Here is a 21,958-nt window from a genome sequence, read left to right as displayed (position 1 = left end):
TGTCCCTGTTATTATCTTATTTTCTACAACAGTTAAATGGTATTAGAACTTATCATCATTGTTTCATGTTGCTGGAAGCATACATGATAATAATTGAAGCTCTTTGAACATTTTGTGTTTTCTGTTCCCCATTGCTTAAATGGAAACTACTGCTAGAAATTTACGAAAATATTCTGCTGGGCACTGTCATCTAGCTTGAAGAATGTCTCCATGGTAGTTTTTCCTTTTCCCTGCCACTGTAATTATAGATTTTAAATGCACCAACAAAAAATAGAACCCACATTGCTTGAGGACAGAATAGAGCTACAGAGCTGAAAAACTATAAGCTGCATTTCATAAATCCAATATTTTAGTAACTTCATTTCATGAATCCAAAAGCTGATTCCAATACCAGTGCCTTTTGTTACTACAGAATTCATAGACAATGCAAAATACATTTGTGCCCCTTCAAATTCCATTGGAGCACCTAAATCTACCTTAACGCGCACCAGCTTTGATTGCAGAAGCAACATGCATCACCTAATGCTCCAATTGTGTTTCCAGGTTGCAAAATGTAACATGATATTTAAGACTAGCTATTTGATTAGCACCTAATGTACTTTATAAACAGGGAGAAGACTATGGATCTTCTGATTCTACCAAGCTAAAACAGCATTTCGGCACAAATACCAGAAAGCCTTCCAACGGCCTACTCCCCCCAAATTAGTGTATTGTTCATGTCAAAATTCATGTCTTTCTGAATAGGGACTGGAGGATCATTTTCTTGTTCTTTCAAGGTCTTGTTCAAGTTACCTCTGATGTTCTCAAGAGGAGTATCAAGAAAATCATCATGAGGATCAGGCCCACGTTGGCACTGACGGGACCTTGTTTCTCTCCAAAAAGATGCAGGCCTCTTTGTACCAGCTACTGGGGCAGATTTTATATTGGAGGGACATTTTGTTGTAATAGGGAAACCTGAAGGAGGAGAGTCAGAACTTGAAGTTTGAATTAATTTGGTGCTTTTCTCATCCTCTGAGCTTCCACTGAAACAGATGTCATTCTTCACTTTATTTTTGTCACTGGGAGTCACAGGAGTGTCTGCAATTTTCTTTCCAAGATCTAAAATACCAGGCAAAAGATAATTCTTTAGAAAGAATAACAGAGGATGCAATATGTAAAAGATATCTAGCCCATTGTGATTCTAAGTTGAACCAACCATAATATGAAATTCAAAAAATCAGTGAATTCAAACAAGTTTGGACCTCATGTGAAGTGACAACCTAGTAAATAACCCACTTCTAAACTAAAGACTAACTACCAGCAGATCATCATGAAACTTTTTTTGATTCATACATATGCAGCTAATGGTTTAGAATTACATAAAGAGAAAATGCATAATAAATGCAGTAGGCTTACCAGGTGAAGTCAATATATTCTGATTATGCCTTAGGGAATCACTTTGGGGGATCATATTATCGGTAGTAAGACCATACTTTGACATGAGGTAGTCGTATTGAGATTTCAGCTTTTTGTAAAGATCAACAAAATGCCTTATTTTCTTCTTCTCAGCTCGTAACTCAGAGGCTTTTGTGTCAATCTGATGAAGTAATTTTTCATATGAATCGTTTCCTTCTGCCACCTCACTGCTCCTCCCTCCATGATTTACCTGCAACTCATTAATTTTCCCTTCTAAAACAATTATTTTGTCCACAAGCAGCTTCTTCTCTTTCTCACACTCCTCCAACTGCAGTTTCTTCTTTGATATTTCAGTATTAGTTGAATCAATCTGTTGAAGTAATTCGTTTTGTAAATTTCTTCCCTCATCAACCTCACGAGTCATTTTCTGAAGCTCCTTCTGGAATCTACTAGCATTGTCTTCCAAATGTTCCAATTTGCCCATAAGTAATTTCTTCTCTTTTTTATTCTCTCTCAATAGCTGTTGATCATCTGAAATTTCAGAGGTAAGCCTTTCAATCTTTTCAACCAAATTTTTTGTCAACTCCTTTCCCTCTACTACTTTTTCTTGCTTTATTCTAAGCTCATCTTGGAGCTCATCAACTTTTTTTTGGCAAGAAGCTCATTTGTCTTTTCTTCATACTCTTTAAGTTGTTTTCCCATGTTTAAATTATCAGAGGTTTTTTCTTGAACCAATTGGATTAATCTATTATAAAATTCCATTCCCTCATCAACTTCCTTAGACTTATTCTTCAGCTTCAATCCTAGTTGATCAATCTCAAGTTTTTGACATTCAATATTGGCAAGTAACTTGTTTGTCTTCTCTTCCTGCTCCTTTGATAGTTTTTCCATCTCTAGCTTGAGAGACTGGTTCTCTTCTGGGGCTTGTTTCTTTTCAAGTTGAAGTCTTTCTATTTGGATTAAGAGATCATTTTCCTTCTCTTTCCACACATCTTCTGCAGCTTTCCTGGCCTCAAAATAAACTTTCTGCAGGCTTTTAGACTTTGATTGGAAATTAGGGTAGAGCTGGCTCCAGAATATATATTCTATCTGAGAAATCCTGTCTTTTGCTTCTTGAATAGTAGCAACCAGAATGGTACTAAGGCCAGAGATGTACTTTTCATCACCACTGTCAACAGGATATCCTAGTTTAGGAGAGTTTGGGAGGTGCCCCGCCATCTCTGGAAAACACAGAACAGTACCCAAGCAAGATTTACCATATCATCAGTATTGGACTTCAACAAAACAATAAGCAATAGGTAGTTTCAAATATAACAAGTTATTAATATGCCAGGAATTACCGCAAACAACTGAAAAAAATCAAAATGTTTGCATTGTCCACAACACTTCAGAATTCTACCTAGCTATGAAGCATACACAAGAAAAAAAAATATTTTTATATAATTAATTCTTATCAGATGCTTGTTAACCCATTTGAAAGTTTATCCCCATGCCCTCAATTAGAAATGGACTTTAATCATATAGTTCAACAGACATATAAGCTAAAGCTAGACCCAGACTACCAAATCAATTTCATTAGCTCAATTTTCATCCTCAATCAGTTAGGTCAATGATTCTCTTCTATCCAATTGGGACAAACCAACTCCAAATTACCATAATACACCATTTACAATATCCCTGCAAAGCAAAAACTTGCATTGATTCTTAGCTCTTAGAATGACAAGTAAAATGCTAATGAACATATAAGATCACCTCAGTACATCCTTCCTTTTACATTATTATTTTTACCAATGCTTCAAAAATCTACCTAGCTATAAACTATACAACAACAACAACAAAGCTTTAGTCCAAAAACTTTAGATTCGGTTTCAAATGCACAACCAGACTAATTGGGATCGCTCCACATGGATTCACCTAGCTACGAAGCAAACCATGGAAAAGAATCAAATACTTGTGAACCCATTTAAGTGTGCGTCTTTGTGCCCTCGATTAGAAATTGGTTTTCAATCAAATAGTTGAATAGACATATAAACCAAAGCTACTCTTCATATACCAACACTATCAGTCCAAGTTAACCCCTCCACATAGACCAAGTTAAACCCACTTCCCAACAAGTAAACTACACGAACCAAGCTCAGCGAAAGCTCAAAATATATTTCACATAAGCAATTAACAAAGCCCACCAAAGAAAAAAAAAATGTAAAACTACATTGACAACTTATAGTGTGCGTTTGTATAAACTGTTGCAAAACGGCGTGCCAAATGGAATTTTTGGTTTTAAAAACGCACTTTTAAGCTCTCAAATCGCCTAACCAAACAGACCCATATAACTACTTTTTTTTACATAATTTTACTGTTAATTTTTCAAATTTCTGGTACTGAACCAAACAAGATAACAAAAACAAGCTGAGAGACTAAAAACAAAGGCATTCTAGATTAAAACTTAACAAGATCACACAAATTTTCATTAGCCATTGCTATAAAATGATGTAATGGTTTTTTTTTTTTTTTTAAAAATGTAAAACCACATTGACAACTTATAGGGTGCCTTTGTATAAGCTGTTGCAAAAACAGTGTGCGAAATGGAATTTTGGGTTTTAAAAACGCACTTTTAAGCTCTCAAATCCCCTAACTAAACAGACCCATATAACTACTTTTTTTAACATAATTTTCCTGTTAATTTTTTTCAAATTCCTGGTGTACTGAACCGAACAAGATAACTAAAACAAGCTGAGAGACTAAAAACAAAGGCATTGTAGAATAAACGTAACAAGATCACACAAACTTTCATTCATCATTGTGATAAAATGATGTTATGGCAAAGTAAATTTGAAAAATCAATACGAATCAGAATTGAACCGGAAATAATAACATCAACCAGTACAGTTCAAACCAAAATAAATAAATAAATATTAGGTTTTCTTGGTTCTCATTTTCCGTCTCATTTTACCGAGAACCAAACAGAAAGTAAAAAATAAAATAAAAAGGAAAATGAGTGAGAGAAATACCTCATTGAAAGTAAAACTTTCAATTTACCAAGCTCTCTCTCTCTCTCTCTCTTGGTTGGTGGCTACGGTTTTGGGGGTGTGTTTGGATGCGGGGATTAAGAGTGGGCGGTGTTTTCTGAGAAAACTGATTCGGGAAGTGTTTTTGGGAATGGCGGGATATTGTTTTGTATGAAAAAAAGCTTGCCGCGGAAGATTTGTGACAAAAAGAGGGATTTGATTCACTGCGGTGAGAGTGTACGCTTGTGGATTGGTGTGTGGCCCACTTTATCTTATTCTAGGCCCAAAAAATATGGGACATAGATATTTGAGCCACTATGAGACCGTCCTAAGATTGAGGGGAGATTATGGATTTGAACTCTGATTCTTCTAAAAATGTTAGGATAAAATATGTTAGGACTTTTTGTAATTTTGTTCGGAATAGAGGTTTTTAGTATTTGATGTATTTGATAAACTAGACTGTTTTAATAATCAAATTCATTTAAAAAAATTTATGGGAAAAATTACAAGATTTTTATGTTCATTATTTCAATTTAAAGTTGGAAAAGTGCAATAAAGAATTTAGAGAGTATTTGCTTCTAAACCTGTTTTGAATACAAAATTTGAGTACAAAATACACTATTCTCTGGATTGGCACTTGTTCTTTATTTTAGGAAAAAGAACTTTTTTCACTTAAACTCTTCTTTGGCGGGTCCTTGTCGTTTTCAACAATATAACGAAAATATCATTGTATTCATTGACTCTAAAAACACTCCCAAACATGTATTCATTTTTAGCATTCAAGTCTATTTTTTAGGATATTTTTGAGGATAAACGGCAATCTACTTTTTAGGATATTGAAAATGAAAATTGAATACAAATTTGCAAACCAAACTTCTTCTTCTTCTTCTTTTTTTTTTTTTTTTTTTTTGTGGTGGGTCTCATAGAAACTGAAAATTAATGCATAAAACACCTCTTTTTTTCTCAAACCAAATAGCCTCTTTAAGAGAAACTTTAAAGTGTTTTTACTTTTAAAGTGTTTTTCAATTGTAAAGGCAAGATGAAACTTTTTTAGGTTATGTAGACGGAGAGAAGCAAGACGAAAAGACAGCCAAAATGTACCAATTTTCAATGTATTACAACAATCTACCACTTCCTTTTTTTTTTTTTACTCTCCTTCTATCCAAAATGCTTGTGAATTAACGTGTGGCCCACTTCATCCTATCAAGCCCAAAAGATATGGGACATGGATATTTGGGCCACTATGAGCCGTTTGAGATTTGTTTGTTTATTATTTATACGAGCTAGACTTAGGTACAGTACTTAGTTATTATTCTTTAAATTCATTTTTTTAAATTCTGCTATGTGAATTTTTTATCATGGGATAGAAGTGTATTTTTTAATTAAATAACTACATGGCTACATGGCTAAATCTTAAAAGAGGATCTTAAGAAGTAGCACTTAAGGTACTGTAGATAAATTTTGCTCTATTTCTATTTAAAGTTGGAAAAAGTGCAACAAAGAGTTTAGTGTCCAAGTTCAAAACTCCAATTTTACTTTTAAAGTGTTTTTCAATTGTAAAGACAAGAGGCTTTGAATAAAAATAAAAAATTGTAAAGGCAAGATGAAACTTTTTTAGGTTATGTAGATGGAGGGAGACGAGGGAAAGATGGCCAAAATGAACCAATTTTCAATACAATACGGCAATCTATCCCTTCTCTTTCCTTTACTCTGTCTATCCAAAATGGGAAAAGTTGACAAATTATTTTACAATTTTTTTACAAATTGCTAATGTGATTAGTAATTATTAGGAAATAAAAAAATAGTGTAAGTAATGGGCTTAAATGAGAATCAGTAAAAATTAGTCATCGAATGATTTGTAAAAATGTCAAAAAAATTTGTATTGGTAGCATTACTCATCAAAAATTAAGGTCAGTAAAATTAACAAAACAGTAGTAAATTTTGATAAAAAGTTTAAAATACCCTTTAAGCTCATTAGCTCACTCAATTTGATTTGTCCTCAAAATTTAACATGTATTGATTTCACGGTTGTCACTCTACATTCAACCGTAACACAAAGCTCAATCCTTCATTCTGAAAATAGTGCACTGCCTACCAAAATTTACATCATTTGATATGATTTTCTAAGCAGCAAGCACCAAGGCTGGGGCCCTGGAGAATAATTAGAAGTTCAGAGTTGTAATGAATTACTATGCCATAACATTATAGGTTACAAAATCAAGTCAATGTGTCTAATAATGAAATTCATCCAAGCTAACAGGTTTATACCTCACTCCTTTCTCCATGATTTACCTGCAACTCATTAAATTTCCCTTCTAAACCAATTATATTTTCCACAAGAAGCACCTCTCACTCTCCTCCAACTTCTCTTTGTGCTTTGACATTTCAGTGTTAGCCAAATCAACCTGTGTAAGTAATTGGCTTTGTAATTTGCTTCCCTCCTCAACCTCATGACTCTTCTTTTGAAGCTCCTGTTGGATTCTACCAACTTTATCTTCCAAGCATTCCAATTTGGACATAAGTAATTCCTTGTCTTTTATATTCTCTGTCAATCGATATAGATTATCTAAGTTTCTGAAAGAAGCCAATCAATCTTTTTGACTAAATTTTGTGCCAACTCCTTTCCATCTGCTACTTTTTGTTTCTCTCCTCTAAGCTCATCTTCGAGCTCGTCAACTTTTTCCACAAGGCATTGACGGGACCATGTATCTCTCGAACAGGATGCAGCCCACTTTGTGCCAGCAAATGTGGCAAATTTTAAATTGGAGGGAGAATTTGATTCAACGAGGAAACTAGAAGTAGGAGAGTCGGAGCTTGGGGCTTGAATTAAGTTGGCTTCTTTCACATCCTCCAAGCTTCCATTAAAACGGATGTTATTCACTTCAGCTGTGTCACAAGGAGCCTCAGAAGTGTCTGAAACTTTGTTTCCATGATCTACAATACCAGGCAATAGATAATAGTTTAGAAACAATGAAAGCGACACAACATCTATTATGATATACCATGATAAACTACCCAGTTGTCCATAAACTTAAGCTTTTACAAAAGAATTAATTCCATCATTTGAATGCTATTCTAATATAGCCAATTGTGGGTCTGAGCTGAACTAACCACAATCACAAATTAGCAAAATTCACAAATTCAAATAAATCCGGAACTTATGTGAAGTGACAACCCAGTACATAATCCACTTTTAAATCAGACCGGAAGTGCCAGAAAATTACAAGAAACTTCACCAAACTTAATGCAGCTACTTATGATTTACAATTATAGAGATAAAAGTTAAAGTTTAAAAGAAAAACAATAAAGAAGAAAGCAATAGAGTCTTACCAGGTGAAGTTATTGAATCCCTTCCTTCTGCCACCTCACCACTTTTACCTCCATGATTTACCATCAATTCATTATTTTTCAATTTTAAACCAATAATTTTGTCCATCAGCAGGTTATTATCTTCCTCACACTCCTTCAAACACTGTTTGTTCTTTGACATTTCAGTGTCATTCCAAACAATCTGTTGCTGCAATTGCGCTCGTAATTGTCTTCCTTCCTCAACCTCGTTAGTCTTTTTCTGAAGCTCCTCTTGGAGTCCACCAGCTTTATAATTGAAATGTTCCAATTCGGCCATAAGTATATTCTTCTCGTTTTTATTATCTCTCGACAACTGATAATCAACTGAAAATTTAGAGTTAAGCCATTCATTATCTTTGGCTAATGTTTGCACCAACTTCTTCCCCTCTACTACTTTTTCATCCTTCTTCTAAGCTCATCTTGGAGCTCATTTACTTTTCTCTCAAGGCCAATCACTTTAGCAAGAAGCTCTTTTGTCTTTTCTTCATACTCTAGAAGCTGTTTTCCCTTATTTACAATAGCAGAGTTGCTTTCAGGAACCAATTGCACGAACCTATTCTGCAATTCCATTCGCTCATCAATCTCAAGTGGTTGACATTTAATTTTGGCAAGTACCCCATCCAAGCTTGAGAGACTGGTTCTCTTCAAGGGCTTGTTGCTTTTTGCATTGAAGTCTTTCTATTGAGAGTATGAGATCATTTTCCTTTTCTTTACACGCATCTTCCCTGGCTTTCTTGCCCTCAGGAAAAAAGTTCTGCAGGTTTTCAGATTTCAATTGGAAAGTAGGGAAGATCTGGCTGCAGAATATATGTTCTATTTGAGAAATCCTATCTTTTGCTTCCTCAATTGTAGCAACCAGCATAGTTCCAAGGCCCAAGACGCACTTTTCAATGTTTTCATCCTCTTTGTAAGCAGGATACCCTTGTTTAGGAGAGTTTTGAAGGTGTCCTTCCATCTCTAGCTTTAAAAAAAAAAAGTACAACAGCCTAGTTAGATAAGATATCATCAACATAGGACTTTGGTGTTCGGACTTCAACAAAAATTAAATTGATAATTTTGATTTTTTTTTTTTGATAAGTAATGAAATATATTATTAATAATAGAAAAAGTGCCAGGCCGAGTACATTGGGGATGTACTATGGGGGCACAAATCAGGAACCAAAAGTACAAATTGATAATTTTGAATTCAATCAGTTATTACTATGTCAGCTATTACCACAAACAACTTATTCTTTCTTTTCTTCCTTTATTTTTTGAGGGGGTGGGGGGTTGTAATTTACACACACACACACACACCAGTAAGCTTTGATTCTTTGAGGCCATGACCTCACCATCTTTGTATTCTTGTAGTAAGAGGATTGAGCCAAAGTTCATTGACAAATTCTTCAAGAGAGTTTCACCATAAGACTATCAGACTGCTGATATTGCCATAAAGCAAAAACAAAAGTTTTCCATTGTTCTCAATGCTTCAAAAATCAAAATTCCACCTAGCTATGAACTATACACAGGGAAAAGGCTCACAATAGCTATTTCTTATCCAATAGTTATAAACCCATTTAGGAGTTTGTTTCAGCACCCTTGTTTGGAAACTGTTATCCATCACATAGTTCAATAGACTAATATATAAACTAAGCCTGTCCTGGACTTCCAAATTAATCTACCGTACTTGAGAAGCTAGTCTATGACTTACATTATGAATATTGAGTAATAACACTCTTAATAACAACATTATCAGTCCAATTTAAAGATACGTAAACTAAGAAAAACCCAATTCCATCTAGTGATTCAACCTCTAAGACAATTGAGGAGGAAAAAATACCCTGAAAAGTAGAACTAAAGACCATGAAGTAAAGGTCACTAGTTCAAACTTTGCCTTCTCAGTCTCATTGGGACCATAACTCAAAATAAATGAATAGATAAATAAACTTGAGAAAAATATGCTCTATATATTTTTATGTCCAATTGCCAATAGTTGTACAAAAGTTAGGTATAAACAGTACAAGGAAATACAGATACAATTGTAGTACCAAACCATATTTGGTTCTAATTTCGAACATAGCCTACTTCAAAGATAGAATTTAATAACCAATTAACAAGGCCAGCAAAACAAATTATATAAAACCAGATTTAAATCTCATGCAATTTTGCTAAGAACTTTATGACTCAGTCGCACCATCCAACCCTTTCCACCAAAATGACCATTCCTCCTGTCATGACTTGAGGAAAGCTCTAATCACATCTAGTGTTATACCTAGTCTAGTTTCAATAAAGATTCCTCATATATAGCCCAAATCAACCTAGTATATGCTTAATGTTGAACTCCACACATACTTGCGCAAAACATAGTATCCCCAACCCCAAGCCAAATGGGTTACTAAAACCCAGTTGTGTGAGCTAAACATATGACAATGGTCACATATCCAGGGCGTTTTTCCCTTCTTTTTTTTTTTGTTATATATAGTTTTTCATGACAACATTTTTCACAAATTTTACTAATTACAATAACTGTATTTTTAAATTGCAATTGTAACTCAAACAGACACTGAAAGAAGTAAATATCACTAGACACTAAAAGAAGTAAATATCACTATTTTATATAATTAAAAATTATATATAGAAACTCATTTCAATCACCGTGCATTGGTTGGATTTCTCCTCCAAATCAGTTGAGAGGAAAAACCTTTATTAAAAAAAAGGACAAATAAATAAAAAATGAAAATGAAAAGGAGAGTAATAATTATTTAACATCCCTATACCCATGTACAATTTTTAAGGCAAAACTAGTTCAAAATCTTCTAGAGATTGATAAAAAAGAAAACCCAGATCAGGAAACATGTGTAAAATCAAAAGATCCCTCAGAATGCCTAGTATCTACCTGGCAGGGCATGAAACCGTGGTTCCTCAACCTCTGCAACAAGCTTGCAGAAGGGAGCCCCATGATTCTTTCTTTTTTGTGGTATAAATTCCATGCACCATTTTCAGATTACTAAACTTTTCCTCATTGGGATACAAAAATTGTAAGAAATAAAACTTTAGCATAAGGTATGCATCAAGGCTCAACACATTCCATACACATATTATATATATGGAGAGAGAGAGAGAGAGAGTACCATTGAAGCTATGAAACTGTTTCGCTGCTGGGGTTTGTTTTGTTGCGGGCTTGCGGCTATGACAATGAGTTTAGCCTTAGATATATATATATATATATATATATATATATATATATATATATATATATATGCAAACACTTTCGAAGCCCGTTGGCGAGAGAGTATACGAGGGTGTGCGGTCTTTTTCTTAAAGTGGGGTTGTTTGAAATGAATTTAACACGTGTTGTTACTATTGTAAAGGTCAAACAGTTCTTAGAGGATGACAACATTTGTCAGAACTTACCGACTAGCCGACACGTCGCACTGCAATCACTTATAAATAAATCACCATTTTTTTCTTGATTAATAGCAGAATAAGAGTCAACCATGTCATAATTATGACACAAGTTAAATTGTATCTGAAGAGGAGAAAATAGGTTCACGGATCCAATTAAAAGTTAATGGACGAGTCCATCATGTGCAAGACCTGGTGAGGACGGATTCATCATAGACAGCTTCAACCTAAACGGATTTGTTAGCCACGTGTCAGACAGAATCCCTATATGGAAATATTTGAGGTACACACCACAAATCCTTGAGTAAATCGAGTCCTAGCGTGATTAGGGTTCTAAAAGCAACGTGCATTAATGAAGATCTTTTCTATAAGGAAAAGACTTGTCCATCATGTTTGGGATTTTCTAAAGAAGACTCCTACAAGGAAAGGACTTTGATTCCACGGAAAAGAGATCAACTTTCAACTATTATAAAAACCCAAATGCCCTCACAAATCAAGGTACGCGTAATTTACCCTCTCTAGCACTCTAGAGTTGTGAGAATATTTCTGACTTAGCCTTCGAAGGGTATTTGGCCGACACCACATCGGTGCCCTCTGTTAGGTTTCTTTCTTTTATTGTGCAGGTTCGCACTCAAGCGTGTAGTTATCGTGTGGCTCACTGGTGAATTTCTCGGCTTCATCAGTTGGCGCCGTCTGTGAGAAACTCGAAATTGAGATTCATAAACCATACTATTGTTTCCCGGACTAAAGGGTTGCATGGTACTCACTCGCTCGATGGCAATCACTAACAACGTTCAAGGAGAGGAACCACCCACGACTACCTTCGAAAAACAAGTTCGAACTCTCGTTGCCGCCGTGGAATGCCTCACCAAACAAAACCGCGATTTGGAAGAACAACTGCGCCAGAAGAATGTAGCACCGAATGACCTACAAGAAGATCAAGAAGGGACCAGCGCTGCAAGAAAAAACTAGGAGAGACCTGAAGGCAGCCACGCCCCAAGCAGACTGGAGAGGCAGAACTTGAGTATGCCATCCTTCACAGATGCGACTCCACCACATATTGTCGCAGAGATGCAGGCGATGAGGGAACAAATGGAGGTTATGATGAACGCACTTAAGGGGCGAATTTCTAGTGATCTTGACGATTTAGTCAACCGCATCGACTCGCCTTTCACTGTGGTTGTGAACTCCTTCCCCTAACCCCATAAATTTCGCATGCCGCATATAGATAGCTATGACGGTGTGAAGGATCCTCTGGACCATCTAGAAACATTCAAGACCCTAATGCACCTTCAGGGATAACAGACGAGATCATGTGCAGGGCGTTCCCCACCACGCTAAAGGGGGCCGCAAGGATTTGGTTCAGCCGGTTGACACCAAATTCCATAAGTACTTTCAAGGAGTTAAGCGCCCAGTTCACTTCACACTTTATCGGGGTACACAGGTACAAGAAGTCCACGGCATGCCTGATGAGCATCAGACAGCGAGAGGACGAGATGCTGAGATCCTACATAACCCGCTTCAATAAGGAAGCACTTTCGATCGATGAGGCCGACAATAAGATATTGGTGGCAGCCTTCACGAATGGGTTGCGAAAGGGTAAATTTTTGTTCTCTCTATACAAAAACGACTTGAAAACCATGACGAAAGTGCACTACAGGGCTACTAAGTACATAAATGCAGAATACACATTATAGGCCCGGGATGAAAAGCCAAGGAAGAGAGAACGACAGGAAGACACACGGCAGGACCAAGAATGGAAGAGACCAAGGATAGGAGATAGAAGGGGCAAAAGACGCCCTAGACCCCAGGGAGGAAGGTTCACAAACTTCACACCATTAAACGCCCAAATAGACCAAGTCCTAATATAAATCAAAGACGAAGAGGCACTGATGTTTCCAGGAAAGCTGAAGAGCGATCCAAACAAGCGACCTAGAGACAAGTATTGTCGCTTCCACTGTGATCACGGTTATGACACGATCAATTGCTACGACTTAAAGTAGCAAATTGAGGCCCTTATCAAGCAAGGGAAGTTGCAGAAATTCGTCAGCAAGGAGAGAGGGGATCCCAATTCTCAAGAGCAAGCCCCCCGACGGGACAATGAGCGACCAAGACCCTCAATCGGAGACATAAGGATGATCGTAGGGGGAACCGCGACTACCGGCCCCTCCAGAAAAGCACGAAAGACGTATCTTAGGATGGTCCAAAACGTCTAGCTAACAGGCTCCGTACCTAAGATAGCACGGAGGGAAAGCCTCATCATTGGGTTCTCTGAAGAAGATGCTAGGAGACTTCACCACCCGCATGATGATGAACTAGTTGTTAGCATATGTGTGGGGGACTACAATGTACACCGAGTGTTGGTCGACAACGACAGTTCAGCTGACATCCTATACTATCCAGCGTTCCAGCAAATGGGGATTGACAGAATGCGATTGATACCAACGAATGCTAGTCGGTTTTGGAGGAACAAGGGTATTCCCGTTAGGCTCGATCACACTCTTGGTGACAGTTGGTAATCATCCTCGGCAAATCACAAAGGACATAACATTCCTTGTGGTCGACTGCTCGTCCGCCTACAATGGCATTCTCGGACGACTCACACTTAACTCGTGGAAGGCGGCAACATCGACATACCACCTAATGATCAAGTTCCCTACAGATTATGGGATTGGAGAGTTGCGAGGAGACCAGGTAGCTGCCCGTGAATGCTACATTGCCATGCTAGAAATGGAAGAACACCAGCAAACCATGTGCATAGAAGAGCAACGGACCATAGCGGAGCTGGTTGAGGAATTGGAAGAGATAGCACTCAATGAATCAAAGCCCAAACGAACGACTAGGATGGGGACATTGGCCAATCAATCAATACGTCAAGCCCTCGCAGCATTCCTCAGGACAAACCAAGACGAATTCGCGTGGAGCCACGAGGACATGCCCGAGATTGATCCCTCAATCATGGTTCATAAGCTTAACGTGAACCTCGCATCCTCACCTGTTCGACAGAGAAAACGAGTGTTTGCTCAAGAACGAGACAAAGCGATAGCTGAAGAAGTCAGTAAACTGCTAGAAGCGGATTTCATTCGGGAAGTATATTACCCGGACTGGTTGGCAAACGTAGTCATGGTTAAGAAGGCTAACGGAAAGTGGCGAATGTGCATCGATTTCATAGACCTCAACAGGGCGTGCCCGAAGGACAGTTACCCCTTGCCTCGGATAGAGACCGTGATAGATTCAACAGCCAGACACCAGCTCCTAAGCTTTATGGATGCCTTTTCAGGCTATAATCAAATCAAAATGAAGGAGGCTGATTAGGAGAAAACTTCCTTCGTCACCAGCCAAGGACTTTTTTGTTACAAAGTAATGCCGTTCGGACTCAAGAACGAGAGGGCGACGTACCAAAGACTGATGAACAAAATATTCACACACCTGATTGGGAGGAACGTACAAGTCTACGTTGATAACATGTTGGTAAAGAGCCTGCACAAAAATGACCACCTAGACGACATCCAAGAGACGTTCAACACCCTTCAGTCATACAACATGAAGCTAAATCCAAGCAAGTGCGTGTTTGGAGTAATGGCAGGGAAATTCTTGGGATGTATGGTGTCCCAAAGGGGTATAGAGATCAACCTAGAGAAGATACGGGCTATAATGGAGTTAGAACTACTGAGGAAGATAAAAGAGGTGCAGAGCTTGAATGGCAAAATTGCGGCCTTAAACAGGTCTGTTTCTAAAGCAACGGATAAGTGTCTACCATTCTTCCACACCTTGAGAAAATCGTTTTAGTGGACGGACGAGTGCTAGAGGGCATTCGAAGACCTGAAGAAATACCTCGCCTCTACACCTTTGCTCAGCCCGTCCAAACCAGGGGAAGAGCTCTACCTCTATTTGGCGTTTCGCAAGCTGCGGTCAGCGCGGCCTTAGTAAGAGAAGAAGATGGATCTCAACGACCCGTCTATTTCATAAGTAGGGGTTTCCGGGGGGCGGAAGAGAGGTATCCCCCAATGGAGAAGTTGGTCTTCACACTGGTAACTGCAGCCCGAAAACTTAAGCTGTACTTTCAGGCCCACACTATTGTAGTCTTGACGGATTAGCCTCTTAAAAGAGCCATGAGCAGCCCTGAGGCCGCAGGACGAATGGCTCTGTGGGCAATAGAGCTGAGCGAGTTTGATATACAGTACCGCCCACGAACTGCGGTCAAGGGGCAAGTTGTGGCAGACTTCATCGTTGAATATACTCAAGGCAAGGGGGCAGACGCCCTCAGACAATGAAGTATCCACATAGACGGATCATTAAACAGGCAAGCTGGAGGTGCTGGTGTGGTGATCCAAACCCACGACGGAGATAAAATTGAGTGCATGATCCGACTGGACTTCCCAACGACCAACAACGAGGCCGAGTATGAAGCAGTGGTGGTAGGATTGGACCTCGCAAAGGCAGCAGGGGCGGAAAACATGGTCATACATTGCGATTCCCAGATAATAACAAGTCAGATTAATGGCGTCTACGAATACAAAAATGAAAGGATGAAGAAGTACTTGGAAAAAGTCAAAAATCGAATTGGCAGCCTCATAATCAGATTCGTTCAAATCCCAAGGGAGGAGAACGAATGTGCCGACCGTCTGGCAAAAGTAGCCTCTACAGAATTTATGCTAGTTCCCGATCAGGTATTGTCGTTTGTCCAGACTTCCTCAATTATTAATGGCGGAACAAAAGTGCAGGAGGTGAATTTTGAGAACAATTGGACCACGCCATTAATAGCCTACCTGAAGACGGGCACATTACCAGATGGAAAAGATGCAGCTAGGAAACTGAAAGTCCAAGCCTCACGATTTGTGCTGATCAACAATGTCTTGTACAAAAGGGGATTATCACGACCGTACCTGAGGTGTTTGGGTCACGAAGAAGCAAACTACGTAATGAGAGAAGTCCATGAAGGAATCTGTGGAAACCATTCAGGGGCACGATCCTTAGTGCACAAATTAATCCAAGCAGGGTACTATTGGTCTACAATGCAAAAGGACGCGCAAGGTTACGTCAAGACTTGTGACAAATGTCAGAGGTTCAGTAATCTGATCAGGCAACCAACTGAGAAGTTGAGACCCATGACGGCCCCTTGGCCATTCGCCCAATGGGGAATAGACATCATGGGCCCCTTCCTGACAGCGGTAAGGCAACTGAAATTTTTGGTAGTCAGTATCGACTACTTCACCAAATGGGTGGAAGCAGAGGCCCTGGCCACTATCACTGAGAAAAACGTACGAAGCTTTGTTTAGAGGAACATTATCTGCAGGTACGGGATACCAAGAGTGCTTGTCTCCGACAATGGAAAACAGTTTGACAACAGTGCATTTAGGGACTTCTGTTCAGAACTGGGTATCAAGAATCATTACTCCTCGCCCGCACACCCACAGGCCAACGGACAAGTCGAGGTCACGAACTGGTCACTACTCAAGATCATCAAGACCCGGCTCGAGGGGGTAAAGGGCATTTGGCCTGACGAACTACCAAGCGTCTTGTGGGCATATCGTACTACAGTAAGAACACTTACCGGAGAAATGCCGTTTTGGCTAGCATATGGAGGCGATGCTGTCATACCAGCAGAGGTAGGGCTTACGAGCTATCGAGTGGAGAACTACAACGAGGATAAAAATGAAGAGGCCTTGCGGCTTCAACTAGACTTGGTGGACGAAGTCCGGGCTACAACAGAGCAGAGGTTGGCGCAATACCAGAACCTTATGGTGAAATACTACAACTCCAATGTCAGACGTAGAGACTTTCAAATTGGAGATCTTGTGCTACAGAAGGTAATGGGAGCTGCTAGAGATCCTTCGCAAGGAAAGCTTGGCCCCAACTGGGAAGAACCATACAGGATCTCATCATGGCAAAGGAAAGGGACCTACCACCTCGAAACTCTGAATGGACAGAAACTGCAACACCCATGGAACATGGAGCACCTACGAAGATACTACCAATAGAGACGACATGAAAGGCATCAACGCTCCACCAGTTTCCATTTCATTTCTGAGTTTTATTAATATTTAATTCGAACAATTTTTCCTATTATTTAGTTTTGCTTCAAACAATTATTTCTACAAATGCCTTTTTACGCCCAAGGGGGCAGGTACCTTTTTTTTCTACATGGTTTCTTTTAATTAAAAAAAAAAAAATTCAAACACTATTGTATTTTTCCTACTTAATTTACCTAGTCCGATATTAGACTAGTATAAACTAAGTCCAAAAGTGGACGGATCATCCTAGGAGAATGAAAAGTCATAAGTCCCATAGAGGACGGATAAGACTTAGTCCACAAGATGGACGGATCATCCTAAGAGGATAAAAAATACGAGTCCCATAGGGGACGGATAAAACTTAGTCCACAGGATGGACGGATCATCCCAAGAGGATGAAAAATCACAAGTCCCATAGAGGACGGATAAGGATGAAAAATCACAAGTCCCATAGAGGACGGATAAAACTTAGTCTACAAGATGGACGGATCATCCCAAGAGGATGAAAAATCACAAGTCCCATAGAGGACGAATAAGACTTAGTCCACAAGATGGACGAATCATCCCAAGAGGATGAAAAACCATAAGTCCCATAGAGGACGGATAGGTCCACAAAATGGACGGACCAAACCAAGACGACGAAAAATCCCAAGTCCTATAGAGGACGGATAAAACTTAATCCACAAGATGGACAGATCATCCCATGAGGATGAAAAATCCCAAGTCCCATAATGGACGGATAAAACTTAGTCTATAAGATGGACGGATGATCCCTAGAGGATGAAAAATCCCAAGTCCCATAGTGGACGGGTAAAACTTTGACCCCAAGTAGGATGGACCATTCCAAGTTGACAAATATTGCCAAGTCCCATAGAGGACGGGTAAAAACCGGATGGTAGGACGGACTACCTCGAGTGAATGAAAATTATTTCGTTATAAACAGATATAGTCTAAACACAAAAAAAATGAAATTTATTATCAACAAAGTAGACGGCCACAATCATAAATCATCAATAGCAGACGAACTCAAATTTGTTTGTTAATAAAGAGGACGGACTGCGCAATATTAAAAAAAAAAAGTGTGTTTAACAATTAATATTACAGGGCAGTGTTCTCAAAATAGCTTTACATGAAAAGAAAAACGACAAGTAACGAAGAAATTTCAATCTGCGGCTGGGACTTCTTTTTCCTCTTGATGACGAACCTCCACATCCGTCGGATCATTCTCAGTGATGGTCTTATCTGTTTGAGCCCCATTACCTAGCGCCTCGTCACCAAACAGCTCGTCGGTGTCATCTGATCTGGCAGGCTAGACGGACGTTTGCTCTGGAACGTTAATATTGACGAAAGATACGTTAAGGTCTGGATATAAGGTTTTCACTTGACAAAGGGAATCGTCAAAACCGTCATTGTAGGAAGACCCCAGCTCTAGTAAAAGAGCGTCAGAGTCGCGATACTCACGCACTGCAGCTTCCTTTGCCTGACAGATCTCCTTTTCTTTGTCTTCCAATACCTTTGACATCTCCTCCGTCCTCTTAAAGTACTCATCCCTTGCCTCTTCAGCCATTTTCAGCTTCTTTTCTTGGATGACCTTCCAAGACCTCAGCTATGTTAGCTCATCATCCGTCACCTTAGCCTTCTCCCACAGATGGTCTAAAGTTGTTTCATGACTTAGACACTGTCCCATCAGCCCCTTCATCATGAGCATGGCCTGAAAATAGAAAAGGAGTTAGCCACCTACTGGAGTAAGAAACAGAAGCATAGTGAACGGATCGATTACCTGAGCAATACTGAACAGCCTCGTCTCCCCCATTGCTTCAGTAGAGTGGTTGCCCAAGTCTTCATAGTCATCAGCGGAAATGACGGATGAAAGTTTCTCCAGCGCGTACTTGGGGTCCTCGCGAAGCAGGACGGGCGCCTTCTCCTGCTGGGTGGACAGGCCTTTCATGAAGCCCTTCCCGGCCCCGTACTTCATGGGAGTGGCAGTTTTGGCACCTCCAACCATGAGACCCAGGACGGGCTCCAAAGGAACCTTGGGCTTCTTTGGAGGACGGTCCCGTTTGGATGGCACCTTCCTTTTCAATTGAAGGCTTGAACCCGTTCCCTTGGGGTCTGCCTCAACGGATTTTTTTTTCTTGGCAGCGTTTGCCCTGATTAAAGCCTTCCTCTTGGTGTCTTCCATTTTTGTAAAAGTAGACGGAGGGAGTTAAAAAGGAGAGAATGGTAGACGAATGAAATTGTTGGAATTTAAGTAACGGGCTTACGTTGACGAACTTTGGCGTCATACTTCTTAGCTGCAAGTGAAGGCTCAGGTCCATCACAGTACTAGTAAATGGTGTCAAGGGTGACCAGCTTGGCCCAGGTTCTCTCCTCCGACGTGGACTTTTTAAAAATCTTTTCCAAAAAACTGAATTCTTTAAGCTCTACCTGTGGATGTCGTCGGACTAAAAAAAAGAAAAAAAGAAAAAAGAGAGAAGACGGACGTCAGATGCTTATGAAATTTAAAAAAATTAAAAAAAAAGGTTACTTAAACTTTCATATGCCATGAGACGGGGTGTACCAGACTCGTCTATTATGCCCCAAGTCTTGTTGACGGGCATATGATCCGTCTCCCCCGGACAGCACATCCAACCGTCTCCCTCTCGAAAGAAGTAACGGCTCTTCCAGTCCCTGTTTGAATCTGGAGTTTCATAAATGACCTTCAGGACTGGACTCCTAGGAACAAAACTATACATTCCCCTTGATTTGTCTATCTCGTTTGGATGGTAGCAATGGAGGAACTCCCGCACCGTCAGCCTACGTTTATCATTCGACATAGCTCCGTACAGAACCTCCATTGCAATGAAAATTCTCCAAGTGTTTGGGGATATTTGGCTGACGGACAATCCCAAATACTTGAGAAGTTCATGGTGCAGAGAGCTCAGAGGGAATCTAAGGCCTACCTTGAGCACTTGCTCGTGCACTCCAACGCCGTCTACCCCCTGGTAGTAACACTTTTCTAACATATAGGGTAGACGGATGGGAATATAGTCAGGGATTTGGTAGTTGTCCCTAAGGGTATTGAAGTGTGGCTCCTTGGTGGTGGACGTGAAGGCATTTACCGTCCACTCTGATAGCATGACGAACTGCCTAAGTCCATCAGCACCCACAATGGATCTAATTCCTTGGTCTTCTTCAACAGGTCTTTCAACTATCTCTACAATCTCCGTATCCTCATTTGTTGAGGCCTGGGAAGATGCAGACGGACTCCTATCCTCGCTCAGATCGTCTTGGTCTTTGTGACCTAACGGATATACCTCTTCGTAGTCCGCCCCATCACGGATGACTGACTGATTACTCGACGCACTAGACATTGCCTACAGGTAACAACAAAACCTAAGACTCTGACGAGCGTTGGAACATATTACGGGAAAAAGAAAGGTCTAGTGTTGCATAAAAAGTGAGCTTAAATAAGGAATGAAATACAGACAGAAAGAATTGACTTACCAGTTTAAAAAGTGGATGGATGAAAGCGTGTACAACAGTTGCAGTAACTGGATGGGCTAGTCTCTGATAGACGTGACAGTCTCGCTTTGACAATGTGCTTTCCTCGTAAAGTAGAAAAATGAGAAGGGAAGGAGGCGATATTTATAAGAGGGAGTATATGGAAGCCAAAGCGGCGTTTCGATCCGGGACAAAATCCAGTAGATGTGCGACACGTGTCAATGGATAATAAATGTACTTTTGACAACCTGTACGGATCCAAGTACAACTCAGGGGGTTCGAACCCATCATCCCAATTTTTGCACCTTCATCACATTGTTTGAACTCGTCATCCCAATTTTTGAACCATCAACACACTATTTGAATCGTCACCCCACGCGTCCGTTTGCTCATTGATGACGGACCCATGGAGTGAGGGGGCAACTGAAGAGGAGAAAATAGGTTCACGGATCCAATTAAAAGTTAATGGACGGGTCCATCATGTGCAAGATCTGGTGAGGACAGATTCATCATAGACAGCCTCAACCTAAACGGATTTGTTAGCCACGTGTCAGACAGAATCCCTATATGGAAGTATTTGAGGTACACACCACAGAATCCTTGAGTAAATCGAGTCCTAGCGTGATTAGGGTTCTAAAAGCAGGGTGCATTAATGGAGATCTTTTCTATAAAGAAAAGACTTGTCCATCATGTTTGGGATTTTCTAAAGAAAACTCCTACAAGGAAAGGATTTCGATTCCACGGAAAAGAGATCAACTTTCAACTATTATAAAAACCCAAATGCCCTCACAAATCAAGGTACGCGTAATTTACCTTCTCTAGCACTCTAGAGTTGTGAGAATCTGACTTAGCTTTCGGAGGGTATTTGGCCGACACCACACCGATGCTCTCTGTTAGGTTTCTTTCTTTGTGTTGTGCAAGTTCGCACTCAAGCGTGTAGTTATCGTGTGACTTACTGGTGCATTTCTCGGCTTCATCAGTATCCTTAAACTTTCTCGTAAGCAAAAGTTGCCGTTTGTTAGGAATATTATATTTCCAAATTGAATTTAATTATATGGTTATATTGATCAAAAGATATAAATTATTTAGAGATAATATTATTTTTATTGAATTAATTAATATAATTACATGACCATATTTAGTTGAAAAAACTCAAGGTACAATATTTAGGAAATTATACATAATTTTTTCTTTTATATTTCTCTTTTTCACACATGCACAGCTCACACATATGAAAGAAAGAATCTAAAATAGAGATATGAAAAGGTTAACTAAATAATAATCTAATTGATATTGCATGATGATTCATAAAATTCTAAAGAGAATTTT

The 21,958-nt window shown here is 39.4% G+C and overlaps 2 protein-coding genes and 1 pseudogene across 2 annotated transcripts; 1 reads left to right on the top strand and 2 right to left on the bottom strand.

The window, feature by feature from the left end:
• Positions 1 to 312: 312 nt before the first annotated feature.
• LOC111990969 (protein gamma response 1-like) lies at positions 313 to 4,577 on the bottom strand (annotated as a pseudogene).
• Positions 4,578 to 6,451: 1,874 nt separating this feature from the next.
• LOC111999747 (uncharacterized) lies at positions 6,452 to 10,927 on the bottom strand. The gene is made up of 3 exons (XM_024031870.2): positions 10,859 to 10,927; positions 7,731 to 8,709; positions 6,452 to 7,334 (listed from the first exon to the last, which is right to left on the bottom strand). The coding sequence occupies exons 2-3, from the start codon at positions 8,023 to 8,025 to the stop codon at positions 6,967 to 6,969; spliced, it is 663 nt and encodes a 220-aa protein (XP_023887638.1). The 5' UTR covers positions 8,026 to 8,709; positions 10,859 to 10,927; the 3' UTR covers positions 6,452 to 6,966.
• A 2,653-nt stretch (positions 10,928 to 13,580) lies between these two features.
• LOC136069153 (uncharacterized) lies at positions 13,581 to 14,447 on the top strand. Its single transcript, XM_065777365.1, has one exon. The coding sequence runs from the start codon at positions 13,581 to 13,583 to the stop codon at positions 14,445 to 14,447; it is 867 nt and encodes a 288-aa protein (XP_065633437.1).
• Positions 14,448 to 21,958: the final 7,511 nt, after the last annotated feature.

Source organism: Quercus suber, unplaced genomic scaffold (genome assembly GCF_002906115.3).
Source record: "Quercus suber isolate HL8 unplaced genomic scaffold, Cork oak 2.0 scaffold_154, whole genome shotgun sequence".
NCBI classification, from domain to species: Eukaryota; Viridiplantae; Streptophyta; class Magnoliopsida; order Fagales; family Fagaceae; genus Quercus; species Quercus suber.
The sequence above is the reverse complement of the archived record's forward strand: the minus strand, read 5'-3'. Positions and strand labels throughout refer to the sequence as shown.

Bases quoted from the DNA above. Each gene is read 5' to 3' on its own strand.
- LOC111999747 (XM_024031870.2), bottom strand. From the start codon at position 8,025: ATGGCCGAATTGGAACATTTCAATTATAAAGCTGGTGGACTCCAAGAG. The intron at 7,335-7,730 runs GTAAGACTCTAT...CTGGTATTGTAG, and splicing joins GGATTCAATAACTTCACCTG to ATCATGGAAACAAAGTTTCA.
- LOC136069153 (XM_065777365.1), top strand. From the start codon at position 13,581: ATGCTAGTCGGTTTTGGAGGAACAAGGGTATTCCCGTTAGGCTCGATC.